The sequence below is a fragment of the Ahaetulla prasina genome, chromosome 2 (genome assembly GCF_028640845.1).
Source record: "Ahaetulla prasina isolate Xishuangbanna chromosome 2, ASM2864084v1, whole genome shotgun sequence".
Taxonomy (NCBI): Eukaryota; Metazoa; Chordata; class Lepidosauria; order Squamata; family Colubridae; genus Ahaetulla; species Ahaetulla prasina.
The window spans coordinates 184,236,154-184,257,735 of NC_080540.1; the positions used below are offsets into that span (position 1 = coordinate 184,236,154).

At 38.8% G+C, this 21,582-nt stretch overlaps 1 protein-coding gene across 1 annotated transcript in view; it reads left to right on the forward strand.

Moving 5' to 3' along the window:
- Positions 1 to 5,333: 5,333 nt before the first annotated feature.
- Positions 5,334 to 21,582, forward strand: part of LOC131190651 (CD209 antigen-like protein A) — a 41,912-nt gene continuing 25,663 nt past the window's right edge. The window contains exon 1 of the mRNA XM_058167998.1: positions 5,334 to 5,429. Within this exon, the coding sequence (XP_058023981.1) occupies positions 5,339 to 5,429 (91 nt within the window). The 5' untranslated portion in view covers positions 5,334 to 5,338. The remainder of the gene's footprint in view (positions 5,430 to 21,582) is intronic.

A 21,582-nucleotide genomic window follows, 5' to 3' on the forward strand; every position in this document is an offset into this window, starting at 1 on the left:
AAACCTTCAACTCCTGTTCTCCTATTTTCAAGTTTTTCTGAAAAGCAACTTGCAAAATTTGATTCCTCACTGTTCTTTTCAAAAAATAAACCACAATGTCTCTAGGAAGTTTCTTTTGCCTAGCAATCCAAGAATTAACTCTATAAATTTTGTCAATTTGATAAGCAACCTCTTGTGGATCAAGTTCAATAAATTCAGCCAGAGCTTCTGATAAATTTTTTTTAAATCTTCCCCTTTCTCCTCATTCAAGCCCCTAATTCTCAGAGCTCCTTCCATCATTCTATACTGCATCACCACCACTTGATCTTCATTTTTGTCCAATTTGATTTGCATTCCCCCCATTCTATTTTCTATTTGTTGATTTGACTGAACAATTTCTTGCACCTCCTCCTCCACCACCTCCAGTCTTTTTGCCAAACCTTGAAAAGCCATCAAGATATCTTCTCTTATTTTTTTATTATTCCCTTTTTTTCCTTATTCTATTTTCTCATTATTATCCATAATCTCCTTAAACCTTTCTTCAGACACTTTCCCTTGCTCTTTAATCAGATCTTCTAAAGCTGGTTCAGAACCCCTTCTACCCCCAGTCTTAGGTGGTTTAGTAGCCATTTCAGTTTTTAAAATTCACAAAATATAAGTCTAGAAACTTCTCTTTTCCCCTTTAAGTATAGGAGAGCTCACTTCACTTCATTAAAATCCACACATAACATTTCTTATCTTCTTAGTTACACAGGCTGTTTGAAATTCCATTCGTCACTTTCACTCCCTTTCAGGCGCCATCTTTAAGAGTCAATTAAAACAAAGAAAAAAAAGTTTCTCTTTTTTAAAAGGTAGAAGTCAGGAAATCAAAAATACTTGCAATCCAGTAATTGTTCGCTCGCACTCATTCCGTCTGCTTAAAGAGATCCATAAAGATAAGACAATTAGCAGAGATGGACACTTTCTTCTTTTCCTGCTTTTGCAGGCACGCACTGAAGTCGGAGCATGGCAGGAATATTTATGGGACCGTCGACCCTTCAGGGCTCTGCTTAATTAAAAACAAAGCCCCTGGGGAGGTCTACCAACACTTCCCTGCTGCTCTTATCTTTTCCCTTTCATCCAGGGAAAGAGATTAAAGCCGGCTTTTCTTGGCTTTACAATGTTCAGTACGGAGCCCCTTAATTAGGAGCTCAGCGAAGAGGTGGCGCCACTGGAAGCAAACCTTTTTAACACATTCTTCGGCTCAGTCTTTGTTAACAGTAATGGCTCATACCCAACATTCCTCAGTCGTACCAACAATGATTACAACTATCTAACACAAATAGATTTCACAGAAGATAATGTTTAAAAGCACTTCACAGACTGAAACCATCTCTATCTATGGGACCTGATGGTCTATGTGCATACTTCTTAAAAAAAGCTTTCCACTGTTATAGCAGAACCCCTAAGCATAATCTTTGAAAAATCTTTCAGGACCAGCTCCCTTCCCAAACTATGGTCACTAGCCACGGTCATCCCTGTCTTCAAAAAAGGAGACCTCAGCCTAGTTGAAAATTACAGACCAATTTCTTTATGCTGCGTCACCTGCAAAGTAATGGAATCTATCATCAACCAATCCATCACCCTCCACCTAGAAACAAACAACCTACTCTCTAATAAACAATTAGATTTCAGGGAAAAAAATTATCCTGTAATTTACAACTTCTTCACTGCAAAAACATATGGACTACAAATCTTGATCAGGGCAAAGCAATAGATGCAATTTACATAGACTTCTGTAAAGCTTTTGGCTCTGTGGTACATGACAAACTTCTTCTAAAACTAAAATCCTATGGCATCTCCGGACCCCTCCATAACGGGATAACTATGTTCCTGTCAAACAGGCAACAAGTGGTCAAAATAGGCAGTGCCCTATCAAATCCTGCTCCTGTCAATAGCAGTGTCCCCCAAGGCAGCGTTCGAGGACCAACACTCTTCATATTATACATTAACGACCACTGTGACCATATTATAAGTAATTGTGTTCTCTTTGCCGATGATGTTAAACTATTTAACACTACCAACAATGCGGCTACCCTTCAAAAAGACCTTGACTTTGTGTCGGAATGGTCAAAAATTTGGCAACACCAAATCTCAACCAACAAATTCTTTGTCTTACACATTGGAAAAAAGAATCAGAACACTAAATACAAGCAGCAGAGGCCCTGTATTTAAATACAGGGCCTCTGGTGGCTCAACAGACTAAGCCATCTGTTATTAACACAGCTGCTTGCAATTTCTGCAAGTTCAAGTCCCACCAGGCCCAAGGTTGACTCAGCCTTCCATCCTTTATAAGGTAGGTAAAATGAGGACCCAGATTGTTGGGGGCAATAAAAGTTGACTTTGTATATAATATACAATGGATGAAGACTATTGCTTAACACAATGTAAGCCGCCCTGAGTCTTCGGAGAAGGGCGGGATATAAATTCAAATTAAAAAAAAGCTTGATGGACATGACCTTGTAGATGACCCTCACTCCATCCAAGACCTTGGAGTTTTCATATCAAACAATCTAAGTGCCAAAGCCCACTGCAACTACATTGCCAAAAAGGCTTTAAGAGTTGTAAACCTAATCTTGCATAGCTTCTTCTCCAGAAAGATTACACTACTAACCAGAGCATACAAAACATTTGCTAGACCAATTCTAGATTACAGCTCGCCTGTCTGGAATCCACACCTCATTTCGGACATTAATACAATGGAGCGTGTCCAGAAATATTTTACAAGAAGAGTTCTCCACTCCTCTGATCACAACAAAATACCTTATGCCACCAGACTTGAAATCCTGGGTTTAGAAAATTTAGAACTCCGCCGCCTTCAGCATGACCTGAGTATAACTCATAAAATCATCTGCTACAATGTTCTTCCTGTCGAAGACTACTTCAGCTTCAACCACAACAATACATGAGCACACAATAGATTTAAAGTGAACTGCTCCAATCTTGATTGTAGAAAATATGACTTCAGTAACAGAGTTGTTAATGCCTGGAATGCACTACCTGACTCTGTGGTCTCTTCCCAAAATCCCCAAAGCTTTAACCAAAGACTATCTACTGTTGACCTCACCCCATTCCTAAGAGGTCTGTAAGGGGCGTGCATAAGAGCACTAGCGTGCCTATCATTCCTGTCCTAATGTTCCCTTTGGTTGTATCCAATTCGTATGGTTATTTCATGTTTATACTTATATATATTGTTGTGTTTGACAAATGAATGAATGAATGAATGAATGAATATGTCTAGAAAAATGTTTACTTACCTGCAAGGGTAACATGACATTTCACTGAGACCACAAAACAGAGCATTACGTTTATCACCGCATTAAATTTTCAGCAAATTTTGTTACTAATTTGTAGGAATAAGATAATTGCTTATCAAAGAATTGCTGTAGATATATTATACTGGGACTTCAGTAGGGCATTTGACAAAGTAGACCACAGCCTGCTTCACTACCAGATGGATTCATAACTGGCTGACAAACTGCACTCAATGTGTAAGTCCTCAATGAAATTACATGAATAGAATAGAATAGAATAGAATAGAATAGAATAGAATAGAATAGAATAGAATAGAATAGAATAGAATAGAATAGAATAGAATAGAATTTTTATTGGCCAACTATGATTGGACACACAAGGAATTTGTCTTGGTGCATATGCTCTCAGTGTACATAAAAGAAAAGATACGTTCATCAAGGTACAACATTTACAACACAATTGATGGTCAACATCAATCTACATGAAGTAAGCAGTGGAAATAAGCAGTGGAAGCAAATGTCTTGAGCCAGTACTCTTCAACAGCTTCATAAGTGACCTAAATGAGGGGATTGAAAAGGAGCTCATCACATTTGCAGATGGCACCAGCTTGGGGGAATTGCTAATATCTTGGAAAATAGACTAAAGATTCAGAAGGATCTTGATAGACTTGAGCATTGGATCCTACTCAGTAGGATGCAGTTCAGGGACAAAAAAAGTCTTTTTTCCTATACTTAGGAAAAAATAAATGGGAACGGGTATGGAATAGGCAGTACCTAGCTCAACAGCAGTAACTGTTAGAGGAATCTAGGTGTCCTGGTGGACTACCATTTAAGTATGGGCCAGCAGCACTATGCTGCACCTGATAAAAAGCCAATGTAATCCTATACTGCATCAGCAGAGGGATAGTATCAAAATCAGAGGAAGTGATAGTACCGCTTTACTCTGCAATAGTGAGATCACACTTGGAATGCTGCATCCAAGTCTGGTCACGACGATACATAAAAGATATTGAAACCTTAGAAAGAGTGCAGAGAAGAACTACAAAGAAGATAAGGGGTCTACAGGCTAAACTGTATGATGAACAGCTAGGGGAACTAGATATGTCTAGCATAACAAAGAGAAAGACTGGGAGTGACATGATAGCTGTCTTCCAGTAATTGAGACGCTGCTGACTTATTCTCTGAAGTACCAGAAGGCAGGACAAGAAGCAATGGGTAAAACTCATCAAAGGGAGATCCAACCTGGAATTAAGGAGGAACTTAATTAACATTGAGAATTGTTAATCAGTGGAAGAGCATGCTCCCGAAAGTTGTGGGTGCTCCATTGCTGGAGATTTTCAAGAAAAGATTGGGCATCCATTTGCCCTGGGTGGTATAAGGACTCCTTCTTTGGGCAGGGGGTTCAACTAAAAGATCTCCAAGGTCCTTCCTAGCCCTATAATTCTGTAATTGCACAACTGTCTATCATTCAGAAAGTCTGCCAGCACTCACTATTTGGAAACAGTAATGCCAGAAAATTACACCAAGAGATCAAGCCTGAGACTTCTACCATTTTCTATAATCAACTAGGGGCCTTCTTAAGTCTTGGACTATACCTCCAGCCTCTGAGTCTGTGCTAAACCCATGGCATCTATGCTTACATATGATTACAATCATATGTGGCTAGTTACAAATACTTTATTGAAATATTTTTAAACTCTGAAACATAATGTGCATGCACTTATTTATTCATTTTCATTCATGTTAATTTTTAAGTTCAATTTAAAACTCTTTCTAACTGTCCAACTTGTATTGATCCATTCTGAAGATTTCACATTTTGATCAACAAGCTTGGTAGAATATACATTTTTCCTTATTTACTGAATTGCTACATTAGGACACTTGAGCAGGACCTAGAAAGAGCTTTCTGTGTGTTTTGCTGGCATCCAGGACCTTTACATTGTTCCTGCCTCATTTCCTTCATATCAGCCAGTCAGATATGAAGGGATCCTCCCACTTTGTGCACAGAACTTAATTAGTTGCACACATTTTACACAGCAAGTTTTGCAGGGGAACATTTCTACAAGATGGCATCATGGAAAGGAATCTATAGCAACGTGAATGTGCTTGAGCAACAGACAAAAGATCCCAAGGTCCTTGATCAGAGAAAGTGGGCAGGTAAGTGGCAAGTATAGCAACACCTGATCAAATGGAACTAGTGGGGAGTGTAAGATGGCAAACTTGGAGACACCTCTTCAGTATTATGCCTATCCCTAAATGTACACAGAATGAAGTTTCAGGCATTCACATCTTTTCCTCTTTTTTTTAAGTTTCATTGGATTTTTTAAATATACATCAATTTCAATATATGAACAATGTGACCTCCAGGTATAATTTATTTTGATACAAACAGCAATAATAGTATTAATAATAGTTGTTGCATTAATCAAGCTTATGTAATCCTAGTATGGATTACATACTAACAGGATACTGAGAGGGCTGAATGCTACCACATGTTTATTGGACCCGTGTCCCTCCTGGTTGGTACTGGCCACACAGGAGGTTACACGAGGCTGGCTTCAGAGAATTGTTAACGCTTCTTTGAAGGAGGGTATCTTCCCCACAGCCTTGAAAGAGGCGGTGGTGAGACCCCTCCTCAAGAAGCCTTCCCTGGATCCAGCTATTTTATCGAACTACCGTCCGGTCTCTAACCTTCATTTTGTGGCGAAGGTTGTTGAGAGTGTTGTGGCGCATCAGCTCCCTCAGTACCTGGATGAAACTGTTTATCTAGACCAGTTGGTTGATGATCTCTGGAGGGCCCGGGATAGGGGTTGTTCCTCTATCCTGGTCCTACTTGATCGGTCAGCGGCTTTTGATGCCATCGACCATGGTATCTTGCTGCAGCGGTTGGGGGGCCTGGGAGTGGGGGGCACCATTTTTCAGTGGTTCTCCTCCTATCTCTCTGACCACTTGGAGACAGTGTTGGCGGGGGGGCAGAGATCGACCGCGAGGCACCTCACATGTGGGGTGCCACAGGGGTCGGTTCTCTCGCCCCTCCTGTTCAACATCTATATGAAGCCATTGGGGGAGATCATCCGTGGTTTTGGGGTGAGTTGCCAGCTGTACACTGATGACACTCAACTGTACATTTCCACCCCGGATCACCCCAACGAAGCCGTCGATGTGATGTCCCGGTGTGATGTCCCGTTGAAGCCGTTCGGGTCTGGATGGGGACGAACAGACTTCGACTCAACCCTTCCAAGATGGAGTGGCTGTGGATGCCGGCGTCCCGGTACAGTCAGCTAGTTCCGTTGCTGACTGTGGGGGGCGAGTCACTGGCCCCCAGGGAGTTGGTTCGCACCTTAGGCATTCTCCTGGATGCACGGCTGTCGTTGGAAGAACACTTGACGGCCGTTGCCAGGGGAGCTTTTTATCAGGTTCGCCTGATCCGCCAACTGCATCCCTTCCTGGACCGGGATTCGTTATGCACGGTCACTCATGCCCTCGTTACCTCCCGCCTGGATTACTGCAATGCTCTCTACATGGGGCTCCCCTTGAAGAGCACCAGGAGACTTTAACTGGTACAGAATGCGGCTGCGCGGGGGATAGAGGGAGCGTCTCGGAGCTTCCATATAACACCTCTCCTACGCAAGCTGCACTGGTTGCCGGTGGTCTTCCGCGTGCAATTCAAGGTGTTGGTGATCACCTTTAAAGTGCTCCATGGCATAGGACCAGGTTATTTACGGGACCGCCTACTGCCGCCAATAGCCTCCCATCGACCTGTGCGCTCCCACAGGGAGGGTCTCCTCGGGGTGCCGTCAGCTAAACAATGTCGGCTGGCGGCCCCCAGAGGAAGAGCCTTCTCTGTGGGGGCACCTACCCTATGGAACGAACTGCCTCTGGGGCTATGCCTTCTTCCCAACCTCCGGGCCTTTAAGCGCGAGCTCAAGACTTTTTTGTTTCACCGAGCAGGGTTGGCCTAAGAGTAATTTTTAATTGAGTGGTTTTATTACCTGTTATTTTAATATTCGGCCTTATGGTTTCAGATTTTTAAATTTCAAATATTGTGTTTTAATTTTTGTATATGTCTTTTTAACTTGGCTGTAAACCGCCCTGAGTCTTCGGAGAAGGGTGGTATAGAAATGTAAATAATAAATAAATAAATAAATAGTATTGATATATATGATTGTTTTTAGAGTAGTTATTCAATATTTCAGTGTTCCATTTTAATGCCACTGATATTCTTAAGCATACTTAGTCATACCATCTTTCAACCCCTAATCTTTCCATCTAATTATAACTTATATTCTATTATATAAAAATTATATCTGATAACATTCCCCCTATTTCTTATTTTTACCTCTATTCTAACTTCTAATCAGGCCACCATTACTAATCTAGCGTTGTTTATATTAAGACATAGTCCTTCATTATTTGGTTGTTCAAAGTCACAATACGCCATTCCAGTAGCAGTCATCCTATTATTTAAACATACCTAATAATATCATCTTTCAACCTCCAATCTTTCCATCTAACTCTAGCTTTATATAAAGGTGTGTGTTCTTATTTCTACTTCTATTCTGGTTTTTAATCATGCCATCATTGTATTAACAAAACAAAACAAAAGTAATCATAATCCCTTTCTAGCAATCATCTCTTGTCCATTTTAATACTTCAATTTTTATTCATTTTTTGACTTGCCTCCCATACTCCTCTCTTGGATTTTTGTCTCTATTAGCATCTGTGTCTTCATCATTCAATCTGAATATTTCTCCGATCTCTATCCTCCTAAGCTGCCAGGTCTCCCAAGTGTCCACCCAAACCTCTATCTCCCTTTCAAAAGTATCTTCCAGGTTATCAGATTTCATTTTTAAATCTCTTAAAGTACTTTTCCCTTAGTTTATTTCATCAATCATTATTATCTTTATCACCTTCTCCTTCTCATCTCTTGTTTTGTTTGCTGTTTTGTCTGTTCTATCTTTTCCTTCATTGTTTCTACTGTCTCCTCTCTTTCCTGGACTCTTCGATCTTCATTCATTATCAGTTGTAGCATATTTTATATTTTCCCATTTATGCCTTGCATTAGGTTCTTTCTCTGTGATTTTTTTTTTGTTTACATTTATACCCCGCCCTTCTCCGAAGACTCAGGGCGGCTTACAATGTATAAGGCAATAGTCTCATTCTATTTGTATATTTTTTTACAAAGTCAACTTATTGCCCCCCCAACAATCTGGGTCCTCATTTTACCTACCTTATAAAGGGTGGAAGGCTGAGTCAACCTTGGGCCGGGCTCGAACCTGCAGTAATTGCAGGCTCTGTGTTCTAATAACAGGCTTCTCTACTGCCTGAGCTATCCCGGCCCCTATCCCGGCCCCGGCAACTATGATTTGTTGTCATAGTACCCCAATGCTTTGAAACATCAATGCCATTTCTCTTGAAATCTCACTCATTTCCCCCGATGGTGCATCTTGTCTTATTTTAATAAGTCCCACTCTTACTCAAGTCCAAAAACATTATTTTCAAACGCAATGTTGTTCCTCAGAAAGTTCAATAATCATAGTTCTTTCTATCTCAGGATTATTAATCAGTTCCATTTAAGTAATCCAGGCAGCCTCCACAAATCAAGAGTCACTTTTCTTTAATTAAGAGTCTTCCTTATTCTCACAATAGAGTCTCCAGTAATCATAAAGTAGATAGTTATAGAACAGTAAGTATCACCACAGTCCTCCATATGAATGTTATTTATTTCTCTTAAGAATTTTCCTAGTCTTGGACTTCCGGTTTTGGCTCCACTTCGTGCAGAAGCAGCTATGATTTAGCTGCTAACTCCCTAGTCTGTAAAGCTGTCAGGACATCGTAAATCTGGGTCCGACAGCTTGGAATTCTTTCCTTCGGGCAAAGAAGGAAAGATGAGCAATTAGGTTGAGGTTGAGATGCCCTAATAAGCTTTTAAAGCTTGCGGGAAATTCTCCTTCTATAACCTGATAAGCTCCTGGCTGGGTGAGGCATTTGCCTTTATGGCAAACAAATGAAGCGTCCAATTTCCATGGCAGGAATTGATTTATGATGGATTGTAACGTGGACGGAGCAGAAACTGGAGTTCTAGCACCTGTTTGTAAGAAGACTGTAAGCCCCTGAGGATTTATTTGCTGCGAAGATAGGAGAGAAGAAAGCAAATGGCGGTTTTGTGGAATGTGTGTACGGAAAACGAAAGTAGAAATGCTTACTAACGGCTAGTGTTGAAATAGAAGAAAGAAGATACATAGAAACATACTGACTAAATGGAAGACATGAGAATTTTATGATTTATATCTTTTCTTTTTCTTTGGGATTATAGTGATTTAGAAGAAAAGTTTTTTGAATTTTTTTTTCTAAATATTTTTTCTTTTCTCTTGGTCTGTTATTAAGTTATATTTTTTTAAAAAAAATGGCTTTTAAGCAAATAGTGCCAAAAGTGTGTTGAAATAGAAGATACATAGGAAGATATTGACTAAATGGAAGAAATGAGAATTCTTATGATTTATATTTTTTCTTCTTCTTTGGGATTATAGTGATTTAGAAGATAAGTTTTTTGAAACTTTCTTTTCTAAAAAAAATTTTCTTTCTTTTTCTTGGTCTATTATTAAGCTATCCTTTTTTTAAAATGGCTTTTAAGCAAATAGTGCCAAAAGTCATTAAAAACTCTGAAATTTTTTCAGCTCAGGTTCAAAAATTAAAAGAAGAAATCAAAAAGGAAGTAAGGTGTTTTTGTTTTTTAAAACTCTTTCAATAAAAAAAAAAAGGAAGTAAGAAATTCTTTACAGGAGCTTTTGGAGAGTCACTTTTTAGAAATAGATCAAAAATTTGACGAAATAGAGAAAGAGATGTTGGATTTCCAGGAAGTGGTGGAAGAGCAGAAGAGGGAAATGAAAATGGTAAAGGATGCAATTGCGCAAATATTAAGCTCTTGTATTCAGATGCAGGATGATCTTGCAGAATTTAATAAAGCTAATTTAGAGTTGCAAAGGAAAATAGAAGAAATTCAAAAAAATCAAAACAATTGGAACTTAGATAATAAGATGGAAGATATAAAGGCAAAGGTAGATAGGACAGATGAAGAAAGAGCAATATTACAATATAGATTAATGGAATATGCTATAAGGGTGAGGGGGTTGAAACAAAATAGGAAGGAAAATTTAAAGGAGATTTTTATGCAAGCCTTTGCTCAGATAAAGGGTGTGGAGCCAGAAGATTTTGAGACTAATATTGAAAGAATTTATCGTGTTAATTCTTGGTGGGCAAGACAAAATAGAGTACTGAGGGATGTGGTTATTTATTTTACAACTAAAAAGGTTAGGTATGAAATTTTGCAAGCCTTTTATAAAAATAAATTTCAGATATTGGGACAAGATATAAAAATGATGAAGGAAATTCCTCCTAAAATGTTAAGAAACAGAAGAGAATTTGCTTTTTTGGTGGATGAGTTTAAGAAATATCAGATATATTTTAGATGGGAAGTTCCAATGGGTTTGTCAGTGAATTTTAGAGGTAGAAAGTATTTTCTTAATTCAGTTATGAAAGCGAGACATTTTTATATTAATGTTTTAAAGAGTGGGAATCCTTTGTTGTTAGATGCTAAGTTAACTGGTTTGGAAATGATGGAAAATAGAATGGGAGAGGGGAGGAATGTTTAAGATGTGAATAGGATGATTATGGTTAATTTTTGGAATTGATTTGTTTAGGATATAAATTATAGGATTTTTGTTATTTGCTATTTGTATGGTATAAATCTATGGGATGATATTACTCAATTGTGAAGGATGGAAAGTGAAATTTATGAATTTAGATAATGTGGATGTAATGATTTTAACTGTTTACTGTTATATTGTGGGTGTAGTCTAAATGATTATTTGCTTGATATTTGATTGATGGAGTAGTATTGGAAGACTGAATATTAAATCTTATGACAATTGAAGAAATATATAAGTGATGAAAATTTGAATTTGAGAAGCTGGATTGTAATTTAAGAAATGGACTTATGAAATTTGAAGGAATATATAAGTGGGCGGAAAATTTTTTTTTGAACTTTAGAAGATGGACTAATTTTTAAAATGGACTGTAAGAAGAATGGACATTAAATGTTATGGCAATTGAAGAAATATATAAGTGATAAAAATTTGAGTTCGAGAAGATGGACTGTAATTTGAGAAATGGACTTATGAAATTTGAAGGAATATACAAGTGGAAAAAAATTGAATTTGAGAAGATGGATTAATTTTAAAAATGGACTGTAAGAAGAAGTAATATGTGAAGTTGGTATTGTTTCTTTTCTTTTTTCTTTTTTTTATTATTCTTTCCTATCTTTTTATTTTTATTGTGAGGGGATCTATAGTTTTAAACTTTTTAAGGTGGGAGGTTATGTATATTTTGTATACTTTAGCTTGTGATTGTTGGTCATAATACCCGGTATTTGCTCTGGGAAGTCTGAGGGGGGGGGGGGGGGGGGGAAGGGGGAGAAAAATGAATCAACAAGTGATACATGGACTGATTATTAATGTACAGTAATTTTTGAAGATATGAAATTAAAAAATTTAAAATGATATTGGGGATGCTCGACTGCCATTTCAGGAAGAAAAGGAGAGAGGAGTAGAAGGAGGGAAGAAAGTAGGTAGGAAAGTGTAGAGAAGGAGGAGGGGAATAAGAGGGTTAGATAGGGTGGAAGAAGGGAGGAGTGGAGAAGGAGGAGAGGAAGTAGTAAAGTGAAGGGGATGAAGGGGGAAAGTAGTAGAGGGTAGAGAGGGAGGTTGTGTAGTAAGGAAGTGGCAGTCGGGCAGGCCTGAATCAGTAATAAATAAAAATTAATGATTAATGATGGATAATAGTTTGTACATAAATATGATGTTGAAAAATGGAAATAAAAAATTATTTAAAAAAAAAAAGAATTTTCCTAGTCTTGTAGGGGTATGGCATATTTTCCATTCACCAGTAAATGGCACCCTCAGTTTAGGTTTCAGCATTGTTTCAGTTCTGATAAATGATTGGTCAAAATTTAGTTCAACTTATGGAAGCAAAATCGGCTATTCAAGTAGATTCAAATAGATAGTTCCAGCATTTTATAATGCCTTTCCAAAACAATGCCTACCCAGTTTAAGAATCCAATTTTCCCTGTTTTAAAAGATATTTGGCTTTCTCTCCTTAGTTCCTTTCTTTCAGGTCTAGGAATTTTCTCTTTGGTAATAAGCCATTTTAAAAAATAATTCTAAGAGTCTCTTTTCCTGGATTTTCCTCTTTCTTTTTTTTTTTTTCTTTAAAGTTAGGGTCTAAATAAAAAGGAATCTTCTCACCCAGCTCCAATCACTGTTCATCTGCATCACTCCTGCACCTTTCTTTGTAGGCTCAGCCGTCCCTGCTTTGTGGCAGCCATGACCCGCTCCTCACATCCAATATTGCTGCAATGTCAGCCAGAAGTAATTGTGTCCCATCCCCCACCTCCCCATTTGCCTCTTTTCCTGATGCTTCCCTTCCACCTTTTCCTTAGGGTTTACTCCCTATTTTACAACTACCAGAGGACAAACATGACTTACTTCTAAAGGTTTGAAGAAGTTGTTTAGCTGCTGCAATGTATATAAGTGATCAAGTGTCCTCAATGTCAGCAGTACTCTTACAAATAACACAGGGCTGAATTATCAGTTGTTTCCTCCCTCCTCCCTCCACCACGATAGAAAAAAGACACTGAGAACCTAGAAAGTGTGCAGAGAAGAGCATCAAAGATAATAAAGGGTCTGAAGGCTTCAAACAATAATGAACATTTGTGGTAGTAGGTATGTCTAGCCCAGTGGTAGTCAGTCTGGTTCCTACTGCCCACCAGTGCGTGTTCCAGCTTTCATGGTCGGTGGTAGGGGTTTTGTCCGATACTGAAGCACTTTCCTTTTTTTTTAATTTAATTGACTTTTTAAAAAAATTTCATAGCATTATTTAAAAACATTTTCATTAAGTGTTCATAAAATTCCCTGTGACAATTTAAATTTCTGAAAATATACTATTTGTATCACCCGCGCATAAGTTTAGTTCACAATACGTAAGTGAAACTAAATGGCGCTATAGTGCGACCGCAAACAAAAGAACCTCATCCCAGAATAGCTCACGCATCTCCCCCACACCACCCAGCTGTAACAGACAAGCAGAGCTGGTAGCCGGCAACCCCCCCGCCGAACCCAATCCACGATGCACGAGAGGCATGTGCAGACGATGATACACAGCACATTACTGTGGAACTGGTAGGCGGTTAGAAAATTTTACTACTAACAGAGATACAAAAGTGGGTGGTAGGTATAAAAAGGTTGACTACCCCTGGTCTAGCCTATCAAAGAGAAGTATTAGATGGAACATGATAATTGTCTTCCAGTACTTGTGGGGTAAGAGGGAAAAAGGGATTAAATTATTCTCCAAAGGACCAGAGGGCAGAACTAGAAGAAATGGGTGGAAGCTTGTTAAAGAGATATCCAACCTAGCAGTAAGTAGAAATTTTCTAACAGAGCAATTAATCAATGGAAGAGCTTGCCCCCTGAAGTTGTGGGTGCTCCATCACTGGAGGTTTCAAAAATAGACAACCATTTGGACAACCATTTGACTAGGGTGGTATAAGGTTTAGCAGGAGGTTGGCTAGAAGATCTCTGAGGACCCTTCCAGCCCTATGATTCTATGTATTCTATGTAAATAGCAATAGCACTTAAACTCTAGGGCTGTAAAGCCCTCTCTAGGCAGTTTACAGAGTCAACATATTGCCCCCAACAATCCACTGCATCACCGTGGTTCATTTTATTTTATCCATTTACCCACAATCTACTGTAGGAGCTCCTAAGTTTTCTAAAGAACACAGATAATAGAATCTTGAAGTAAGAGTGAATTGAGTAAGAGTAAGAGAGTGAATTGAGGAAAGAAGATGAGAGAAATAGAATTATTCCTGTAAAGAACATTGCTATAGGGACTCCATCTATATGCTTCTCATGACATGAGCTAACCCTGAGCTAATTAGCTGAACAAGGCAGTAAGATAAGTATGTATGATGCTTTTTCTGAGAAAACAAAACCATAAACTTCGTTAGTATATTCTGAGTTGGGTCAGGCTGACCAAAGCTGACTAAGCTAATTTGATAAGGGGGAAGGAAGCTGACATGTTCCAATTAATTGTTTTGATTTAAGGACATGTTGGTAGGGTTTTTCCATTAGTCGATTTCTAAATGGGAAAAACCTTATGTAACATCTGATAAGCAATGATAATAGGGGGCGTTCTAATTGATTTGCTGATTGTTATAATGTATTTAAACCATGTATTCAGATCTGTAAGATGTTCTCTCTCTCTTTCTTGAGAGAACTCTTTTGCAAAGCTTATGAGAGAGAGAGAGAGAGAGAGAGAGAGAGGGTATGTGTGTGTGTGAAATAAATCTGCTTTTTACTTGTTCGTGGTCTTCACATTTTTTTCTATGGGATTAGTTTTTTTAAATCTCACAGAAGACAATTCCTGGTTTTCACAAAGAAGCATCTTCATGGGCTCTTAGGGGGGAAGACAATTTTTTGTATGGGCATTTCAAACTCAAATTATGAAAGTGAGAGTCCACTATGCCATAAAAAAGGTGGTTTAAATAATGTTGAATGCGGGGCTTCCGTTGGTGCTACCTTCTTCGCTGGGTGCCTAATTAAGACACTCCACACTGGATATCGTAAAAGCCGGTGAAAACAGCGAAGAACAGCTGTTCCCAGCTTCAATTTCCCTCCCTGGGGGAAAGGGAGAGAATAGAGCAGCGGGGGAGTGGTAGATCTCCCTAGGAGCTTTGTTTTGTTATGCAGAGCCCCGAAGGGTTGAATCCCACTGAATTCTGCCAAGCTCCGATCTTGAGCGCACTCCTGCAAAAGCAGGAAAAGAAGAAGGTGTCCATCTCTGCTCAATCGATTTTTTTTGGTGGATTTCTACATGCAGACGGAACAAGCACGAGTGAACAATTATTGGATTGCAAGTATTTTTGATTTCCTGACTTCTATCTTTTAAAAAGAGAAACTTTTTTTCCTTGCTTTAACTGACTGCTTAAAATGGCACCTGAGAGGAAGTGAAAGTAAAGGGAAGTGAAAGTGCAAACAGGCTGTGTATCTAAGAAGCTAGGAAATGTTACTTGTGTATTGTAATGAATTGAGCTCTCCTATATTTTAAGGGGAAAAGAGAGGTTTTTAAACTTAAATTTTGTGACTTTTAAAAATTGAAATGGCTTCTAAACCACCTAAGACTGCAGGCAGAAGGGGATCTGAAGTAGCTTTGGAGGATTTGATTAAAGAACAAGGAAAAGTGTTTGAAGAGAGGTTTAAGGAGATGATGGATAATAATGAGAAAATAAGAGAAGACATAAAAGAAATAAAAGAAGATAATAAAAAGATAAGAGAAGATATTTTGATCGCTTTTCAAGGTTTGGCAAAAAGACTTGAGGGGGCGGAGGAGGAGGTGCAAGAAATTGTTCAGTCAAACCAGCAATTAGATAATAGAATGGGAGGGATGCAAATAAAATTGGACAAAAATGAAGATCAAGTGGTGGTGATGCAGTATAGAATGATGGAAGGAGCTCTGAGAATTAGGGGTTTACCTAAAGAAAAAGGTGAAGATTTAAAAAAAATTATCAGAAGCCCTGGCTGAATTTATTGAACTTGACCCACAAGAGGTTGCTTATCAAATTGATAAAATTTAAAGAGTTAATTCTTGGATTGCCAGGCAGAAGAAACTTCCTAGAGACATTGTGGTTTATTTTTTGAAAAGGACAGTGAGAAATCAGATTTTGCATGTTGCATATCAGAAAAACCTGAAAATAGGAGAACAGGAGCTGAAGGTTTTGAAAGAGATTCCTCCCAAGATGTTAAGGGATAGGAAAGACTTTATATTTTTTACACAAGAACTTAAGAAGTACCAGATTAAATTTAGATGGGAAGTTCCAGTTGGTCTGACAGTGTATTATCAAGGAAGAAGATATCGTATTGATACTGTGCTTAAGGCCAAAGATTTTCTTTCTACTGTGCTGAAAGTTGAAATAGAAGTAATAGAAAAAAAAATTCAAGAGACTCAAATTGGTGTGGAAGCTGAGGTGATTCCAGTGATATTACCATCTGAGGAAGAACCACAAGAACAAACAGTGACGAGGGGAGCCCTCAAGCGTAAAGAAAAGGAGCAACAAACTCAAAGTAAAGCTCAGAATTCTGCTACAGAAGCGGTGGGAGGAGCAAGGCCGAAGATACGGGAGGATGATCTTCAGCTGATCGACTGCACTATGGCCTCCAGTCCACCCTGGTCTAAGGTCAGGGTTCAAGGCCACTCTTCATGCAGTGGTGGGGTAGGTTCCAGACCTATCCGCACCTGTTGACAACCACCCACCACCACCAAATTGTCAGGCCCCACTTGTCCAGACAGGCTAGGCCCAGACTATGTCCTTGGTTATTTTTGGTATGAACCTCCAGGTGGGTACCCATCTCAAGGACTACCTCATCCATAATGTGGTGACTGCCTGACCTCCTAGCAATGACCCGTCCATCTGCTTAAACCTTATGGGCTGGGACTACAGCCACTGTAGTCCCATCCCCAAACCTGTGGTGACCCCCGCACTTGTACCTGCTTACAGGCAAAGACTTAAAACCAGAAAACCAACAATTAAATCAGTGAAGACCTGGACGGAGGAGGCAAAGTTAAAGCTACAGGCCTGCCTTGACTGCACTGATTGGAATGTTTTTGAAAGCACCTCTGCACACTTAGATGAACTTACAGATACAGTAACATCATATGTCAGCTTCTGTAAAGACCTATATGTACTGACCAGGAACTTGCAAATATACAATAACTACAAATCTTGGTTCACAGCTAAACTTAAGCAGCTACGTCGTTTCAAAGAGGAAGCCTACAGAAAAGGTGATAAAATGCTGTACAATCAGGCCAGAAATGTATTAACAAGGGAGATCAGAGCAGCAAAAAGAAGCTACTCTGAAATGCTAAAGAATCAGTTCTCAACAAATGAACCAGCAAACATGTGGAAAACTCTTAAAAATATCACCGGTTATGGCAGACCTCCTTCCCAGGCTGAAGGAAATCAACAAATACAGTAAAACACATTAGGCAAATGACCTGAATGTGTTTTACTGCAGGTTTGAAGGGAAACTACAGCCACCTAGCTCCACAACCCCCATCTCAGACACACCAACAACACCCAAACCATCCCATTGGGTTCATAACCCCTAGTGATCATAGAAAAGGAAGTACAAAACCTATTTCACAGAAAAAAGCCAGGAAAAGCTCCAGGTCCACCATTGGGTCAGACTCCGCATCCTCTTCATTGCCGCTGGTGTTTGGTCCTTTGGTTCAGCTGCCCACCACCTCACCTGGTCACAGGTATGGCTTGTTTAGGCCCCCCTCATTAGTTACTTTTCCTGGCTGTCTCTTGCCTCACACTGGGGGTCCTGGCTGCATTTTTCTGCCCTGCTTCTGCTCACTCAGCTACTTGATGGCCTGGCTTTCTGCATCTGAAGCACATCAGGGGTGGCCAAGCTGGCACAGGTGGCCCCAGTTCCACCACTGGTTGGGGCTTCGCAGCCATGGGTTGGCTTCATGAGGTGGGACGAAAGGGGTTTTTGACCCCAAACACCCACCTTCAGCCAATCCTCCCTGAATTCTATACCCAATTCCATAGCAGCCTGGAACCAAGCTGTCAGGCAAACCCTGGCAACCCCTGGCACATGCAAGCCTGACAGTTGAGCCCCTCCTTAAAATGGTGCACTACCGAATTTGCTGGCCAGCATCACAATAGGATGATGTGAACCCTGGGAACTCCGGGAAGAGTGCCAAAATTCCTGCCCTTTTGGGGGTTCTCAATGAACCATAGCTGTCCTGGAGGGACAGCGAAGAAAGAAGGCACTGGCTGGCATGAACAGGGAAGTTGCAAATTCCCTGCAGCACCAGCATCCAGCCTTCAACCCAACAACAGGAAAGGCAGCAATTAGAAGCTGCCAAACTCAGGACGGCCACACAAGAAGATTGAGCAGGAGGCAAGATCAGAACAGAGTATTGTTACCAGGCAAGCGATTGGCCAACTCTGGGCTGGGAAGTGGCTCACCAGGCTAATGCAGCCTGTTATTAACACACAGCTGCCTGCAATTACCAGGCCCAAGGTTGACTCAGCCTTCCATCCTTTATAAGGTAGGTAAAATGAGGACCCAGATTGTTGGGGGGGCAATAAGTTGACTTTGTATATAAATATACAAATAGGATGAGACTATTGCCTTACACAATGTAAGCCACCCTGAGTCTTCGGAGAAGGGCGGGATATAAATTCAAATTAAAAAAAAAAACTCGCATGTTAAAAAAAAAAAACTTTTAAAGCTCAAAAATTTTCCGGCTTGAAGTTAGTGGCTAGTTGGTATGTGGAAACTTAAAGTGAGAGGAAACAAACAGCAAAGAGCAAAGAAAGAATCCCTAAAAGAAACAACGTTCCATCTGGATTTAAAATTGGTTTTGGAAGAAAATGTAAATGTTGGAAGAGAAGAAGACTGAGATAAAGCATCTTTTGCTAACAAAAGGCTTTACTAGAGGAAGAAAAAGAAACTGCTTTTGTGGATTAACGAGTGACATTTTGTTGCTGGGAGTTGTGGATTGGAGAGAATCATTGCTGGAGAAGAAAAAAAGAGATAACATTGCATTGTTTAGAATAAGGGGAGAAGGAACACTGAAGGAGTACTAGTTTGAATAGCTGCGGTAAAAATCAAAATTGGAACTTGGACGACCTAGGGAAAAAAAAACATTTGAACTGGCTTCCATTTGAAAATAGAAAAAAAAGGGGGGGAAAGAGAGACAATATTTTGGACTTGAATTTGGACTATACATAAGGTAGGTAAAATGAGGACCCAGATTGTTGGGGGGGCAATAAGTTGACTTTGTATATAAATATACAAATAGGATGAGACTATTGCCTTACACAATGTAAGCCACCCTGAGTCTTCGGAGAAGGGCGGGATATAAATTCAAATTAAAAAAAAAAACTCGCATGTTAAAAAAAAAAAACTTTTAAAGCTCAAAAATTTTCCGGCTTGAAGTTAGTGGCTAGTTGGTATGTGGAAACTTAAAGTGAGAGGAAACAAACAGCAAAGAGCAAAGAAAGAATCCCTAAAAGAAACAACGTTCCATCTGGATTTAAAATTGGTTTTGGAAGAAAATGTAAATGTTGGAAGAGAAGAAGACTGAGATAAAGCATCTTTTGCTAACAAAAGGCTTTACTAGAGGAAGAAAAAGAAACTGCTTTTGTGGATTAACGAGTGACATTTTGTTGCTGGGAGTTGTGGATTGGAGAGAATCATTGCTGGAGAAGAAAAAAAGAGATAACATTGCATTGTTTAGAATAAGGGGAGAAGGAACACTGAAGGAGTACTAGTTTGAATAGCTGCGGTAAAAATCAAAATTGGAACTTGGACGACCTAGGGAAAAAAAAACATTTGAACTGGCTTCCATTTGAAAATAGAAAAAAAAGGGGGGGAAAGAGAGACAATATTTTGGACTTGAATTTGGACTATACATAAGTTAAGATAAATAAATCTAAAAAGTTTTTCTCCTCATATTGAAAACATGGAGAACTGGGAGGAAATATGGGAGATGCTTCAAATGGTGCAAGAGTCCTTTAATGGGAATAAACAAGCAGAACTGTGGCTTAAAATAAAAAAAGAAATGATGAAAAAATTATGAAGAAACAAGAACAAAAATATAATGTTGATAAAGAAACGAGTAAGGATAATATAGATGATCATATTGGTTTGATGGTGAAAGAATAAAAATAGAGAGGGGGAAAGATAATTTAAAAAAGAAAGGGAAAAAAGAAAAGAAGAAAAGATTGGGTGGGGGAGAAATTAAAAGAGTAAAAAAATTGATGATTACATTGGGATTAGCAGTAACAGAACAAAGAGAAGAGGAGAAAATAGAGAAAAATTGAGGGAGGAAATTAAAAGAGTAAAAGGCAGAGAAAGGAGGTGGAAAAGAGGATGCAAGAAAGGGAGAAAGAAGAAGATAAAAGAACAGGAGAAAGGGAGAAAAATATTAAGAGATGGGATTTGGGAGAGACTGAAAGAAAATGGTTAAAAGGAGAAAAATGAACAGTAGAAAAGAAATTAAAATAGTGGTAGAATTTTTTTTTTTAATAATGGAAATTAGAAGAAATATATAGATTATTGTAAAAGGGTAGTAAAATAAAAGGTTGAAATGAAGTGAATGAAGGAAATAAAAAAAGAGAGAAGGGGGAGAAGTAAATTAAATGTGGAAGATATAATGGGATATATGCTTTTTTTTCTTGTTTGTGTCTGAGAATGCATGGAATGAGAGAGAATTATAGTTGATGGTAAGGAAATAAATTTTAAATATATAAAAGAATGGAAAATCCAGCAGATGAAATGTGAAAGATAGTATGGTTTATAAGTGAAAATGATTGAAATTAAGATGTAAAAGGAAATAAAATTGAAATGTTAGTAAATGATGTACACTATTGGAAGAAAATAGTAAGTATTGAATTGTGAACAAAACTCTAAGAAAATAAGAGGTGGAAGGTTGCATTAATTGATTGTAAGATATAAATGGAATAAAATGAAGACAATGTTAATAACTAAAATATAGGAGGGGAGGTTTGAGAAATATGCATAATAAATGAGAAAATCGGGGTTGTCTGGACACCAGAAATATTGAAATGAAAACAAATACAGCAATGGAGAGAGATAAGAAGGAGAGAGGTGGAAAGGGAGAAGGAGGGAGAGAGAAAGAAGAAAGGGAAGAGGCGAGGAGGAAAGATAGGGGAAATAAGAGTAGGAGAGTGTTAGGTTTGGGCAATGACGAGGCAGGAAACCACACAAGTGACAACAGCTCTTTAATTTATTGTGACCCAGCGAAAAACCAACAGCAAAAACCCCTCTTTAAATAATATTTTGGCTGAGGCATCAGCCAATCAGCAACGTGCTAGTTCCCGCCCAAACTTCCCTCCTAAAGTTCAAATACATAACACTCTTCCCTGGATTGTACAGGGATTGAGACTAAATTGATTCTGAATTTAATAACAGCAGCAAGACTGTTGATTGGACAATACTGGAAGAAAGAAGAGGTACCTACAATAGAAGAATGGATACTGAAAGTCATTAATTTGGCTGAGATGGCTAAAATCTCAGCGTTTTAAAAAGACAATATGCAGGAAAGATATTTAATTGAATGGAAAAAATGGATTGATTATTTACAAAATAGATATCAGATTAAGAAATATCAGATTGCCTTTGAATAATTAGAAAGTTATTTTATGTAATGGGGAGGG